This window comes from Echeneis naucrates, chromosome 14, assembly GCF_900963305.1.
Source record: "Echeneis naucrates chromosome 14, fEcheNa1.1, whole genome shotgun sequence".
NCBI lineage: Eukaryota > Metazoa > Chordata > Actinopteri > Carangiformes > Echeneidae > Echeneis > Echeneis naucrates.
Genome location: NC_042524.1, coordinates 9,761,547 through 9,775,177, shown reverse-complemented (window position 1 = coordinate 9,775,177; position 13,631 = coordinate 9,761,547). Strand labels below are relative to the sequence as shown.

Sequence of the window (13,631 nt, the reverse complement as noted above, 5' to 3'; positions counted from 1 at the left end):
CGGGTGCGCAGGCAAACAATCTGTAAAGGATATTTAGAGAGAATTACTGCTGAGAGCTGTAAAATATTCTGAATTTACCTGTGTGTCCAGAACAGCAACACAATGAACTCTGAGGACCAGGACAACACTATTATTATTATTATTATTATTATTATTATTATTATTATTATCACCACCATCATTATAGCCTGAAACCTCTATAATAAAGGTTAGATTTGTCAAGGATTAAATATTCGATGTGAGACAGCCACAGGTGAGAAAGCTGATTTATTTTGACGGCCCACGGAACCTGTGAGATTACAGAAAACTATAAAATAGGGGATTGCACACAAATGATGATTTTTATGAACACCATAAAAATCCTTAATCCCCAACTTTTCCTACCGAAACTGTTTTTGTTCACAGCGGCTGCCACAAATAACAGCCGTGCAGCTGTAGACTAACATTTATTAGAATTAATATTCCTAATATTGATATGTTGGGATTAACATGATTGTTTATTATTATCTTTAGTAGTAGTAGTAAAAGTAATCGTAATTTTAATCGTATCATAATTATTTGCAATGCTGATCTTGATAAGTGGGAATTCATTTTTTATCTCACGCTCCCTACTTGGTGTTCACATTGACAGACTGGTAAATTAAAATAAAAAAATATAAAATAAAACAAATAAGAGAGAGAAGATGATGATGGGGTACTGTTTAAGGAAAGGGTCAGGATGAAGACGAGGATGACGTCATAATTATGATAAGAAATCAATGAGCCTTTAACATGAATGGGGGAGGAAGAAGCATTGGGGATGATGAAGGGACTGAAGATGCTGGAGGGGTGGGGGGGGGGGAGCTGTGGTGTCGTGGTGGCCGGGGGTTGCGGTGTCGTGACGTCACTGCGAGGCGTGCAGCAAAGCTCTGGCAAAGAAAAGCAAGGCAGCGCCGCGGAGACGCAACCAAAGCGCAGATTACCTGGACGCAGCATTTACGCGCAGCCGACCCACAAAGTGGATTTACTGAACACCTGCATGGGGAAACGCTGAGGCTCCGCTCATTGTTTTCTGTTGTCTGCCTCTGCTGGGAAACCGACCGGTGAGTAAAGCACACTCTGTCAGCTCGCTGGGTTTGAGACCTGGTTCTTGGCCGTTTTATATATTTATTTATTGGGTTGGTTGTCGCGCTGAGACGTATCGGTGTCCGTGTTAAAGGTGATGGAGAAAATGAAATGTTGACAAGAGCCGGGTCAGTCAAAGTGCGCATGTTGTTGGTTGGTGAGAGAGACTGCAGTACGCGCAGAGAGGCCAGAGTACCGAGATCAGCAAACACCTTTGGAATCAAACATCTGCATCGCCTGTGAACACACCCGAGTAAATAGCCGGTGTCTGAATGTGCGAGCATCCCAGTCAGCCAGATCCAGACTGCATGGCTTTAGATGGACTGACGCACATATCCAAAGTGCAGGCGTGTGCGCGCAGTGAAGCGCAGATGATTTACTGAGGACATAAAAACAGCAAAGGGATTCCTGCAGATAAGAGGACCTGGGTCAGTGTGTGTGTGTGTGTGTGTGTGTGTGTGTGTGTGTGTGTGTGTGTGAGAGAGAAATTTCATGGCAAAGGTAAACTTGTTGAATGATACTGGGATGTCAGGATAGCTGTGCTGGGTTAGGGGGTGGTACTGAGGGCCCTGAACGAGAGCTGCGTGAAAACGTTTCCTAACAACACAATAAATAAAGTTTGGCTCCAGGTTGAGAGGCCATTTGACATTTTTTTTTCATTTATATAATTTTGTTATCCCCTTTTCCGATTTACTAGTTTTAATATTCGTTATTAGTGACAAGTAGTTCGTCTGTATTTATTTTGTCACTGGCTACAAATCTAATGGAGAACTTCATGAATCTGAGTTTTCATGGAAAGATGCAGGACGTGTGACAGGAATTACAAAATTGCTGGTTTCTGTTTGTTGTCTTTATTTGAAATAACTTATAAATTCTAACACCGTTTGGCTGAAGAAAGGAATGCAACTGTATTTGTTTTTAAAACGGGATATGCAAGATTTTATTTTTCCTCGTGTAATTTTTCTCCTTGTGTTTTTCAGGAATGGAACTGAATCTGTCGAAGAATGTGATTTCCTGTGGGGACCCAGGTATGATCTGGAGTTTGCGTTTATTTTACAGTTTGATCGCATTTAATGTCCCTCACAACAGACACTGGCAGGGAAATCTATTCAAACCAAAAGGATGCTGTGGTCTTGGTGTAGGAGGGAGGTCAACAGTTGTAAGTGGAAAATGTCAAAGCGTGTGTTCACGAGCTTTCAGACTTTCAGCCACAATGTGCATGTCGTCCTCTATGGATGAGCAGAGCACTCACAATATACTGGTGCGCGGAAATATTACGGTGCCAATTAAAGCACAGGGAGACAAAACCAAAAACAGAACAATTGTTTTTCAACAATATGATTGAGTTTAATCCGATCTATTTCTGCCAATGCTTTAGGATGACAACTGTGATTTCCTGCTGACTTCAAATTGAGCCGCAAGCAACGAATAGTTCTATTCATAAGGAAATGGGCTTTGGTGTAAAATGTGTTTTAGATCCTCGATGAAAATGTTTTCTGTTAGTCTGGACATAAACCAAAGAAAGGGCGTTAAATGGAGATGTGAGAAACTGGCCAACCAGAAACCTTTTTAAATGACGAGGGCGGAGACTGGTTTTGTACAATTCATTTCAACTTGACTATCACCCAGGAAAGAATCTTTGATAATAATAAAAGCAGCTTCACTGTAAAACGCCAGTGCGAAGCAGATTGGAAAGAAAAACTGAAGACGGTCGGCATTTCTAAGTTAGTGCTTGAGGAGAAAATTCAGACAATAGGCTTTTATGAAAGTTGTTGTTTCAAATGTAAAATGTTTATTTCTAGTGAAAAACGCATGTGTGTTTTGGCGTGTTAAAGGCAACTACGGCCTTAAATTATTCTTATTCTTAATTCCCTATACACACCTAAACGGCGGCTTAGTGGAGTGTTTGTACAGTATGATGAACGTGGGCTTAAGTCTGACTGGGTTTAACGAGGATCTTTCCTGGAGGTTGTCTATTGTGGGCTACACCTACAGCCAGTCTGTCAGGTTGTTTGCTGGTTGTCAGGCTCCAGGTCAAACAGGCCTTGGACCGAGCAGAGAACCCATCACCAAGGAAATAATCAGCTCTGTCCTTCTCCAGTTACCCCCCCGGGTCCAGTTACATCTCCAGGGCCGCCCGCCTGCTTCAATTTTCTGCCCTTTGTTTTGTGCCCAGTGCTCAGCTTCACTACGCATGCTTGCTTTGCATCTAAAAAGGGAAAATATATCAGGACACGCAGGCCTATATCTCTCTTTCTATGTGTGTGTGTCTGTCTGTCTGTGTTTCGTGATTAACGGCGCTCGCCGAGTTTATTTTCACTTCTTGGAAGAAAAATATGGGTGTTTGCATTTGCCACTGGCCTTTAACCTGTCCTGCCGGATGGAAAGGCTTTTTAACTCATCCATCACACGCAAGTGCCCTCCAGAGCAGAGGAGGAGCGGGACGCAGGCAGGGATGGAGGCTGAGGAGGCTTTAGAGTAGTAAGCACCCCCCCACAACACACACACACCCTCTCCTCCCACCCCGTCATCGATCAGCCTGTTCTATCCGTCGGAGGACAGAGGAAAGGAGAACCACAGGAAGTCCTCCATGGAAAATCTCCATGTGCTGTAAATCCTGTAATATTCCAGTGAAGACCTAAAGGGTCGATGGGTTTAGGGTGATCTTATTGTCGTCCTCTCTTTTCGATAGCTAATGTAAGGATGAATTCAGGTGTGTGACTTCTAAATATATCCCGCTCTTTAGGAAACAGCTGCTCTAAAAATCACGCAGAGCACACTTCACTTCACGGATCCGGTGCATCCATTAACTCCCAGCCAACCTGGAACCAGCATCCAGCCTGCATAGTAAACGCCACCTGCGGACACTACTGGGTGACCAGGTCACCGAGGTCGCTTCATCTGCCACAAAACACACCGGCCTTACCCCCCCCCCGCTGAATTTGTCTCCTTTGCTGCGCCAAATATCTCCAAAACACAATTTTACGCACAAAGCTTTCTATCCAACCATCCCTCCATCATACACGTGAGGATGGAGGCGTGTGCTGGGCTTATTATGGGTCTTGACTATATGCTTTGAAATAATTCAGTTCTGTAGTGTGTAAAGATGCCCCCCCCCCGTGAGCCTTAAAACGCTCTTTGCAGGGATCAACGAATATAGATGGAGGAAAAAAATGGGGGCAAATGCTCGTTGAAAGCTTGCAAAATGTTCTTTTGAAAGGGCCTTCAGGGGACTTTTCCGATCTCATGTCATACAATGAGACTGGCGCCGGTGACAGTCCCAGTGTCAGACGGGGAGGCCTGAGCCGGAGAGAGCGCCTTTACCTGACACATGTGGAGCTCCGGGATGAACACCGAGTTCTCCAGCGGGCTGAAATCAGCCTGCAGACATCAATGAGTTGGTGTTATTTACGTTTTGCGGGCCTTTCGTTTACAATCCAGGCGCAGGTTTGCAGAAACAAGGATGCATTTGTCCCTTGATGGCTGCCGTTTTAGCCGCCCTGACCTGCCTTTCCTGAAGAGCCTCGTTTAGCCGTCGGGCTGGACGGTTAGATTTGTCGCGTTTTTGTTGGGAAAACAACATAAACATGTTTAATCACTTTGGCTGGGCCCCTTTTTAACTTACAGATATATCCGCATCACTTCCCAATTTCATGCGCAAATATTTTTTTTGTCTAGACTCGAACATCTGCATATCCAGTCAATTTGATCCAAAGTGCATTGAAATTAAACTATAGGTTAAACACAAATTAATATTGGACGGCATTTACACGACAAATAAGCTTTTAAACCAAATCTGCTGTTGTAGCGGTTTTTATCCAATTGGACTTCCCAGAATGCTCCAGGTCTGAATGAAATCAGAAAAACGCAGAACGCACTGAAATCAACACGTTTCACCTTCCAGTGTTGTGACCAGCAGGCGCCGCTGCGTTTTCTCACCCCGGACACTGAACAGATCTCAAGTGTCCTGCAGCTGCTGTGCAGTCGGTCTGCAGTGGCAGAGACACAACATGCGGATGTGCCGACCTTACGGATGAAGCGTCACAAATATGTGACCTTTAAGCGTTTTAAGTGACCCGGAGCTCTGATTGGATTTAGATTAAGTTGGGTTTCAATAACGTGGTAAAAAGCTGCATAAAAAAAAAAAAACAACGCTAACGTGCCAGCATCAATAGTCAGGTTATCTATAGTTAAAATGATACTCCCGGACCGGCTCTGTGCTCAGCTGTTGGTATTGAGTCGGGCAGGAATGATGGAGTCACGGTTGAGTTTTGATAGCTGTTCATTCAAATCTAGGTGGAAAAAAAATGCTGTTTGTTTTAATCAATTTGTTTAGTTAGACTACCAGCGAGCTGCTGGAATGACACTTGTCCATTTACAGTGTCATTCACGCACACAGCTCTTAAATATTCGCGCACTTCTTCACACTGAGGAAAGCCGAAGGGCAAATGTTTATTTAGTACATATCACAGATATACAGTGTGGGAGTGTGTGTGTGTGTGTATAAGCGCTGAGCAGTGGGAGAATAAAAGGCCCATTCTACTCAGAGCAAAGCTTTACACTGCGCTCTAAAAAATAAAAAAAAATAAAAATCAAGTGAACGCTGCAAAAAATGTCCACGTTCACTAGGCAGGCATCCAAAGTGCTTTTCTGTCTGATTCAACTACATTTTTTTATGATTATTCTCTGCTTCTTACCGTGATGGAGGCCATTTTCTGTTTCGCATGCGGGGGAAAAAAGGCGACTGTCTGATTTATTTATGGGACTTTTTCTTTTTTTCCCTTATTTGCTCTAACTTGACGTCAGGCTGACTATCTTGGTTGGGTGGAGATTTTCTTGCAGCGGGAAGGTGGGTGGGGCTGCTCACGGCAGATGGGTGGGTCTCCTGTGTGGGTTGGAGAGTCGGAGCTCCCTCTCGCTCACAGCGGGCAGAAGGTTTTCCCCCTTCAGCGGATAGAAGGAGAGCGCATCGGGCCGGCACTGCCGCACAGGAGGGAAAGGGGGGCTGTGTGCGTGCGTGTGTGTGTGTGTCTGTGTGTGTGTGAGAGAGATTTTTTTTTTCTGAAAGTTTTTTTATATAATTTTTTTTTTTTTTTTGAGGAAGAAGAAAAAAAAATTGTGGAAATTCTCCCTGCATGTTTCCTCCTCTCATGTCGTGGTGTTTGTCTGGCAGCGGATGGATTTCTTGTAGCGTAGCTGTGGAGAAGGAGAAGCTCTGTGCACCAAAGGATTCACCCCGTTTCCTCTTTGTACGCATCCTTCTATTCAAGGTGGGATGAATTTGGACAGAATCGCAGAGGCAGTGAGAGCACCGCCGCCCCGCGACGTGGCCGCCGCGTTTCATTTACAGAGAACTTCGAACAGCAGTCGAGAAACTTTAGAGAACTCAAGCAGCGAGTCTTCAGACACAGAGTTGGCAGGTACACAGTCAAAGTGCTTTCAGCAACTCGATTTCGTTCTTCTGAGTGCAATAACACTTTCTGTTTCCCTCAGATCCGGGCTGTCCGAGGCAATATCATATTTATCTTTACGTCCCAGTGTGTGTTTATTCTACAAACACGACTTATTTCCGCGTGTTACGGCGCACCGTGCACTTTAATATTGGGGAAAAAATATCCAAATGGATTTCTAGGTCGTTTTAGTTTGGTCTTTTTTTTCTGTAAGTAGATTACAACAGAATAGTGAAAGCTCTGGGTGCAGTTACACCCCATTCTTTGATACTGCGCTTGCCGAGCAGATTATTTGGCAGGATCCAGAGATCTGTCAGGGAAAAATGTGCAGAAAGTCTGGCCTGCTGTCAGTAAATGCATTAAAACCAACAAACTATAAATATTAGGTTCATCCACCAATCTAAACTGAAAACCAGAAGGCCTGTATTAACAAATCTTGGAAGAAAAAAAAAACTTTTTGTTCAGCTTTGCCTCTTTCTTTTTTTTTTTTTTTAAGAAATACAAAGGAGCTTTCTTTACCCACTCAGGCAACCTGAGGAAGAATCAGAAAATACTCTCTGAATATAATGAATACATAATTTCCTCAGATTAAATAACCATGATTTATGTTTATATGGCTTTTTATTTTTGGGAAAGTCTGGAAGAATGTATTCCTTTTTTTTGTGACTAACCTTTGCACGTGCTGACCCTTCAGTTTAACGAGGAAATCTTGTTAGGACACGTATACATGATAGCAGATGGGAGATAAGGGTGGGCAGAGCTCGTCGTAAAAAGTCTTACTGACCGAAGGCAGATCCAAGTCTGTTTGAGAGAATCGATGCAAAACTCAGTCATGTTTGTAAATATTTGGTTTGAAGCTGTCACTTCTCTTCTCAAGCTTATTTTTTATGAAAAACTATGCAAACAATTTATTTATAACCTTGACTTTGCTTATTTCTTACTGACAGGCCTTTTTCAGTTATCGACCTAAAGCTTTTTCAGTCTGAATCAGTTAACCTTTAAGATGCAAATATTTGGCAAATGCAAAAATGACCATAGTTTATGTCATATTCAAAGTAGCTAGTATAACGCAGTAATTCTACCCTGATTGTTCATCCACAGAGAAGGAGAGAAATGCTGAACACAGGAGCGATGACGGGAACGCGGACGACCCCAAGAAGAAGAAGCAGCGACGGCAGCGGACTCACTTCACCAGCCAGCAGCTGCAGGAGCTGGAGGCCACTTTCCAGAGGAACCGCTACCCGGACATGAGCACCAGGGAGGAGATAGCCGTGTGGACAAACCTCACGGAGGCCAGAGTCCGGGTAAGAGCCCCACAGGCAGATCGACGATCGTGCGTCACGCGTGCGTAAAGACGATTTTACAAACTGCAGCATTTTTGATTGGCTCTTTTGAGTAACTCCAATTAAACAACACACGTTTCTGAACTCATTTCAATACACGTGAAACCAAACACCAATTCAACAAATAATTCTAAGTCAACGATTTAAAAAAGTGAAAGAGATTCAAACATAGACAAGACTAAAGCTATATGTATCACCGTTATCTGTCACGTGAAATCATTTGAAATCTACAATAATTTCTTGTTGCCGCGATAATATCATAACCCACAATTTGCCTGAATTTAAATAACCAGAAAACACAGAGCAGACAAATCTACCGTGGGGATGTCAACACAAACATCACCCCCTGAGCACTGTGAACAGCACCCACAGGTATACTGTACATGAAGCTTTGGGGGCATTTCACTCTAAGCTGTGTCTCTTCCTCAACAAGAGTGCAGACAAACGCAGCAAAAAGTGTTCACGAATATCAGCTGCTCTACATCCCACACCGAGACTTCCATCGTGAAACGACGTGCTTAATTCTCTGCTTCGTCACGAGCAGCATTAAAAGTCAACGTTTGCAAAATCACGCGTTGATATTTCATGTTGAAAAATTTTTTGGAGAAATGCAAGCCCTCCCGGAACAGTGCTGGGAGCGACACACTCATGGAGCCAATAGATTATTTGTCTTCTGATGACATCATCACCAAAGAAGACCCTCGCCAAATCTAGCTATGGCTCTGCGATGAAGAGAGCGTGATTTTATTTGTTGGGGAAGGGCAATTCAGCAAATAAAAGTTTCTGAACAGCATCTTATTTAACCGAATTTAATCAGAGGACAAACCTGGATTCTTAAAAGTATGGGCCTTTTAAAAAGGAGAGCGAAAATGCAGAAAGCACTGCACACAGTTTTCCTCCATTCGGCCAATAATGCCACTGCTCTTTTCTCTCGTAAAGAAATAAAATGTGGATGCTCCAAACACTAAACAACTGCACTTGGTTTTCATTTACAGCAACTGGCGCCTGGCGGCCCGGGTGAGCAAAATGCACCGTTTCAAATTGCACAAAAATGCGTACAGCTATTTAAAGTGCGGAGGGGGATGAAAAAAGAAAAAAAAGTGAAAAGTCTCGGAAGGAGCTTGAGTGCTACATTTTCTTTTCGTGAGCCAAGAAGGGGTGAATTTCAAACAGTGCAGCTTTTTATTTTGGCGAGTTGAAAGGAAAACATTGTAAGAGCTGTGAGACATCGCAGACTGAACGTTACATATTCAGATCGGAGCATTTTCTGAAGTGTTTGGATTTCGTCTTTTACGGTCATCGGTGTGTAATCAAGCTTGACAGATAACAAGTTGCGGCAGAATTATGTCTGCGGGCTCGAGCTGGATGTTCCCTTTTTCTAAGTTCTCATTTGCTCGTTAACATGACATTAAAAAAAAGCCAAGGTCGTTCTTTGTTGTTTGTTTGTTTGTTTTGTTTATAAATGAATTTTTTTTGTTGGCTCATTTCAGGAGGCTGAAGCCTCAAACGGGCTGCTGTTAAACCGCAGACTGCCTGTTTCCTCCGTCTGTCACATCGCTCTTGTCTTTGTGGACAATTTGTCCGCAGCACCTTGTTCCTCGGGGCTATAAATAGCCTCACCGAGCCGGTCTGATGAAATCACTTCTAAACTGTTTCTACTATGAATTAAAAATGACTCTCAGAGTGCCAACCAAACAATACTTAGTCATCGTCCGATAAGGAGTGAGGCTATCCAGAGGGACGTTTCTGATTCATTTAGCTTACAGCACATTCAAGGTGGTTTTTAATTTCGGCTATTCTGGCCCACATAACTAATAACTAATATATACACTCGCACTGCTAGACATCCACTTTCCAGGGCACGCAAAGCAGAGATAAATCGCTGTTTACAATTACAAGTATATACACAAATAGATCAAATAATAACGCAACTCATACTCGACTCCATCTTAAGTCAAAACACATTTATGTTGCGATGTTTTTGTTTATATCGTTTTAAACGAGGCCATTAAAAAAACAAAAAACAAAACGAAAGTTGCTATTCGTATTGATTTTGGCCAAGTCTCATTTCACAGCAATAATGGAAGTTTAAAAAAATACATAAATTATTAAAAACTTTATTTGTGATGATTGTGGAGAACGGTTGGACATTTTATTTTAGATTATTCTTCCCCACAGATCGGATACAGCACTTTTTATGATCAGTAAAAATAACTACCTTTTGGATTTTTATTTATTACTTTGGTTTTTTTGTTTTTTTTTTAATGGCCAGTTCTAAATAAGGCCAATCAGAGAGCAGCAGCAGGAGCTGACAGTCTGTCCCAGAAACGCTTCGTTTTTAAACAAAACGATTCTGTGCAAAGGAAATGAGATTTTATAAAGATGACTGCGGATCCACGGCCTCTAAATCGGGTTCCGTTGTGCGGGATTTCTAAAGAGAAGACAAACAATTGCAGTTTGACATGTTCACGCGATGAAAACAAAGAGATCCCAAATAGTCACCGTGCTGAGGTTGGTAACCATAAATAACTGCTTAAAACTGGTTAGGCCCGTATTAAGACTAAATAAACAATTCGTCTGGAGATAATTGCGTTTTTGTTTTTTGGTTGTTATTTCCATTTATTTATTTTTGTACAATTGAGCTGTCAATACATTTCGGGCCTGTAGCCTCGCTATCTGCCTTTTGCCCGTAGGTATTTTTCGATGTTCCCTGAGGATATTTAATATTAAGATATTTTTAAATAAAATGTCCAGTGCAAAATAACTTCATAGTCAAAGTGTTATTCTGGGGGTTCATATGGTTCACACGGTGTTTTGTGCATTTAATTTTTATTCAGGTGCTGTATCCTGGAGGTAGCAGCAGTTGTGGGGTCTCTTAATGATTGTGATACGAGTCTAGCAGTTCTGGCTACAGTTTATAATATATATATATATTTATATAACATTTCTACCAGGAAACATTTTATTCCAACTGGTCCACATGCTGCTTGTGATGTTTGAAGATGTTTGATGTTTGTAACTCTAATGGAGACAGAAGTAAATAAAGAAAGCCAGGAATAGAAAGGGTAAACTCTGACCCTTCGCTGCTGTCTCAGCTCCTCTATAACTGTCCATGTCTCCTCCAGGTGTGGTTCAAAAACCGCCGCGCTAAGTGGAGGAAGCGGGAGCGCAACCAGCAGATGGATCTGTGCAAAAACAGCTACCTGCCGCAGTTCAGCGGCCTCATGCAGCCCTACGACGACATGTACCCGGCCTACACCTACAACAACTGGACCAACAAGGGCCTGGCCCCGGCGCCGCTGTCCACCAAGAACTTCACCTTCTTTAACTCCATGAGCCCCCTCACCTCTCAGTCCATGTTCTCCGCGCCCAACTCCATCTCCTCCATGACCATGGCCTCCGGGATGGGCCACTCCGCCGTGCCGGGCATGCCCACCCCGGGCCTGAACAACATCAGCAACCTGAACGGCATCGGCACGTCCGGCATCAACTCAGCCATGTCGTCCTCGGCGTGCCCGTACGGCCCCCCCGGCTCCCCGTACAGCGTTTACCGGGACACTTGCAACTCGAGCCTGGCCACCCTCAGACTGAAATCCAAACAGCATCCGACGTTTGGATACAGCGGCCTGCAGAGCCCCGGGTCCAGCCTGAACGCCTGTCAGTACAACAGCTGACGGGCCAGACCTGAGGCTGAACGAATAAAAGAAATTCTATAAATATATATGTGTGATGAACGGACACGGCGTCGGAGCTTAGAGGGGACGGGACCTGCGGATGGGGACAAATCAAAGACAACTAAACTGGATTAGTTGCAATCTTTTTTTTTTTTTTTTTTTTTTTTTTTTTCAGAAAAAAAGAAAACATGGATTATGCGGGTTATATGTGTTTACCAATGAACTTGCACAGCAATTGAAATGTCCAGTTTTTGCGTTTTTTTTATGAAGACGTGTTACATTGCTGCATTGTACATATATAAATGTAAATATATACAGGCCTAACATATGAAAAAGACGATTTTTTTTTGCTTGCTTGCTTTTTTTTTTTAAGACTGGCTTTGGGGGTTTCTCAACCAAAATAAGGATCTGCAAGAAAATAAAGAAAAACTATGAAGTTAAAAACGTAAAATAAAAAAAAGTCCAGACTCAATGAGAGAAGAGGGACGACAGAGAAAATCTCCATGTACATACTTCATACTGCTTCTGTGTGCTTTCTATTTGCCGCCTATGCAGGCTGCCACCGGCCCGTCTGACTCCACGCCGTCTACCGTTCAGTGACTTTACTTTTATTTTTAAGTGTTTCTGTCCATTTTCTTTCCCGAAACCGAAAAATCCCGCATGTTTAACTTGAGTGCAACGTTGTTTTGTACAATAATGTAAGACTTTGCAGAAATAAGTTCATTAGCTTAAACTGTATACAAAAAAAAAAAGGTGATTCCAAATCCTCATGTGTTTATGGTAATATGTTTGTTTGAATAAACTCCAGGAAAAGAGAGGTTTTATTTCAAATAGTGTGTTTTAGAGGAGTCTTTGTGTTAAAAGCCGCAATGGTTCATTTTTATTTAGCCCCAAGATGAGCCAAAAAGAAATAATTTGGAAAAATATCGGCAGCCTATTGATCCATTCAGGGTGAGAAGACTATCTCTGGAATATGAAGATTTTTTCTATTTTGTTAAGTTTGATTCCTACACATAGTTTTTTTTAATAAACATAAATATGTATGCATGCATATATATATTTATATATATATATATATCTATATATATATATATAGATATATATATATATTCCACATCAAATTACACTTTTTCTGTGGTGGGAAATAAACCCACCAACGTTTATCCAATTTTGCAAACTTCCCGAGCTTAATATCTATCTTAATTTTATAGGAATTACTGAGTCAAATTTTTCTCAATCTGACCATTATTTGGTTTGATTGATCAGACAATAGTCCTGTTTGCGGCCTCTGGTGCTGATGTTTCACTGCATAAATATAAAACATTGTCCGTCTAGTTTTATTTAGTATTATTCCAACTTATTACACCACACCAAATGAAATGCTCGCGATCATAACCAGTTTTAGATTATTCACATGATGGTCTCTCCATCAAAAAAAAAACAAAAAAAAAAAAAACATGAAATAATGTTTCCTTGATTTATCTGTGGAGCAAAAAGTACGTTGACACAAACTGCTGTATCGCACTACTGAATAAGAAAATGAAAACAATCAATATCATATCTTGTTTTCTGGCACCTCCAGAGATCCCCATATCTATATTACTCACCATTAGACTGATATTAGTGTTGTCGTGATGATTGTGCGCTTTCACTGATAGTGCAGTGAGGGGAGGACGTTCAGATTACAGGCACTTTAATAAACCACGTAAAACAGTCTGAATACTGAAAACACAGCCGGTGAATTACAGCATGATTTATGATCCTGCTGTCGGTCTACAGACACACAAGTCAGCGCTTCTACAGTGGCTAGTAATGGCGAGTTTTGACTTGCACTTTTATATCCACCATCTATTTTTATTAGTTGCATCTAGAGTCATCAAGCTTCGCCCTTTAGTCCTGTGATGGAAAAAAAAAATAATAAAAAAAAGTCCTTTTATTTTTGGCATTTTGATTTTCTCCACCAAAGCTTCTCTGTCTATTATACTTGAGTATTAAAAGGAAGCTTCTCTTGGCCTTTCTGTGGAAGATCTTTCTACTTCACTAAGAACTGTAATGAGTCT

General features: G+C 42.0%; 1 protein-coding gene across 2 annotated transcripts; it reads left to right on the top strand.

The window, feature by feature from the left end:
* Positions 1–939: 939 nt before the first annotated feature.
* On the top strand, positions 940–12,393 carry pitx1 (paired-like homeodomain 1). 2 transcript variants are annotated; one of them, XM_029518714.1, is made up of 5 exons: positions 940–1,082; positions 2,085–2,132; positions 6,375–6,524; positions 7,656–7,858; positions 11,023–12,393. In XM_029518714.1, the coding sequence occupies exons 2-5, from the start codon at positions 2,087–2,089 to the stop codon at positions 11,569–11,571; spliced, it is 948 nt and encodes a 315-aa protein (XP_029374574.1). In that variant the 5' UTR covers positions 940–1,082; positions 2,085–2,086; the 3' UTR covers positions 11,572–12,393. The 2 variants fall into 2 exon arrangements, with proteins under 2 accessions (XP_029374574.1, XP_029374575.1); XM_029518715.1 differs by lacking the exon at positions 6,375–6,524.
* Positions 12,394–13,631: the final 1,238 nt, after the last annotated feature.

What these genes read in the sequence shown, in the direction of transcription:
- pitx1 (XM_029518714.1), top strand. Translation starts at nt 2,087, where the DNA reads ATGGAACTGAATCTGTCGAAGAATGTGATTTCCTGTGGGGACCCAG. An exon ending in TTCAGACACAGAGTTGGCAG is followed by an intron (nt 6,525 to 7,655) that starts GTACACAGTCAA and finishes GTTCATCCACAG; the next exon opens with AGAAGGAGAGAAATGCTGAA. An exon ending in TCACGGAGGCCAGAGTCCGG is followed by an intron (nt 7,859 to 11,022) that starts GTAAGAGCCCCA and finishes TGTCTCCTCCAG; the next exon opens with GTGTGGTTCAAAAACCGCCG.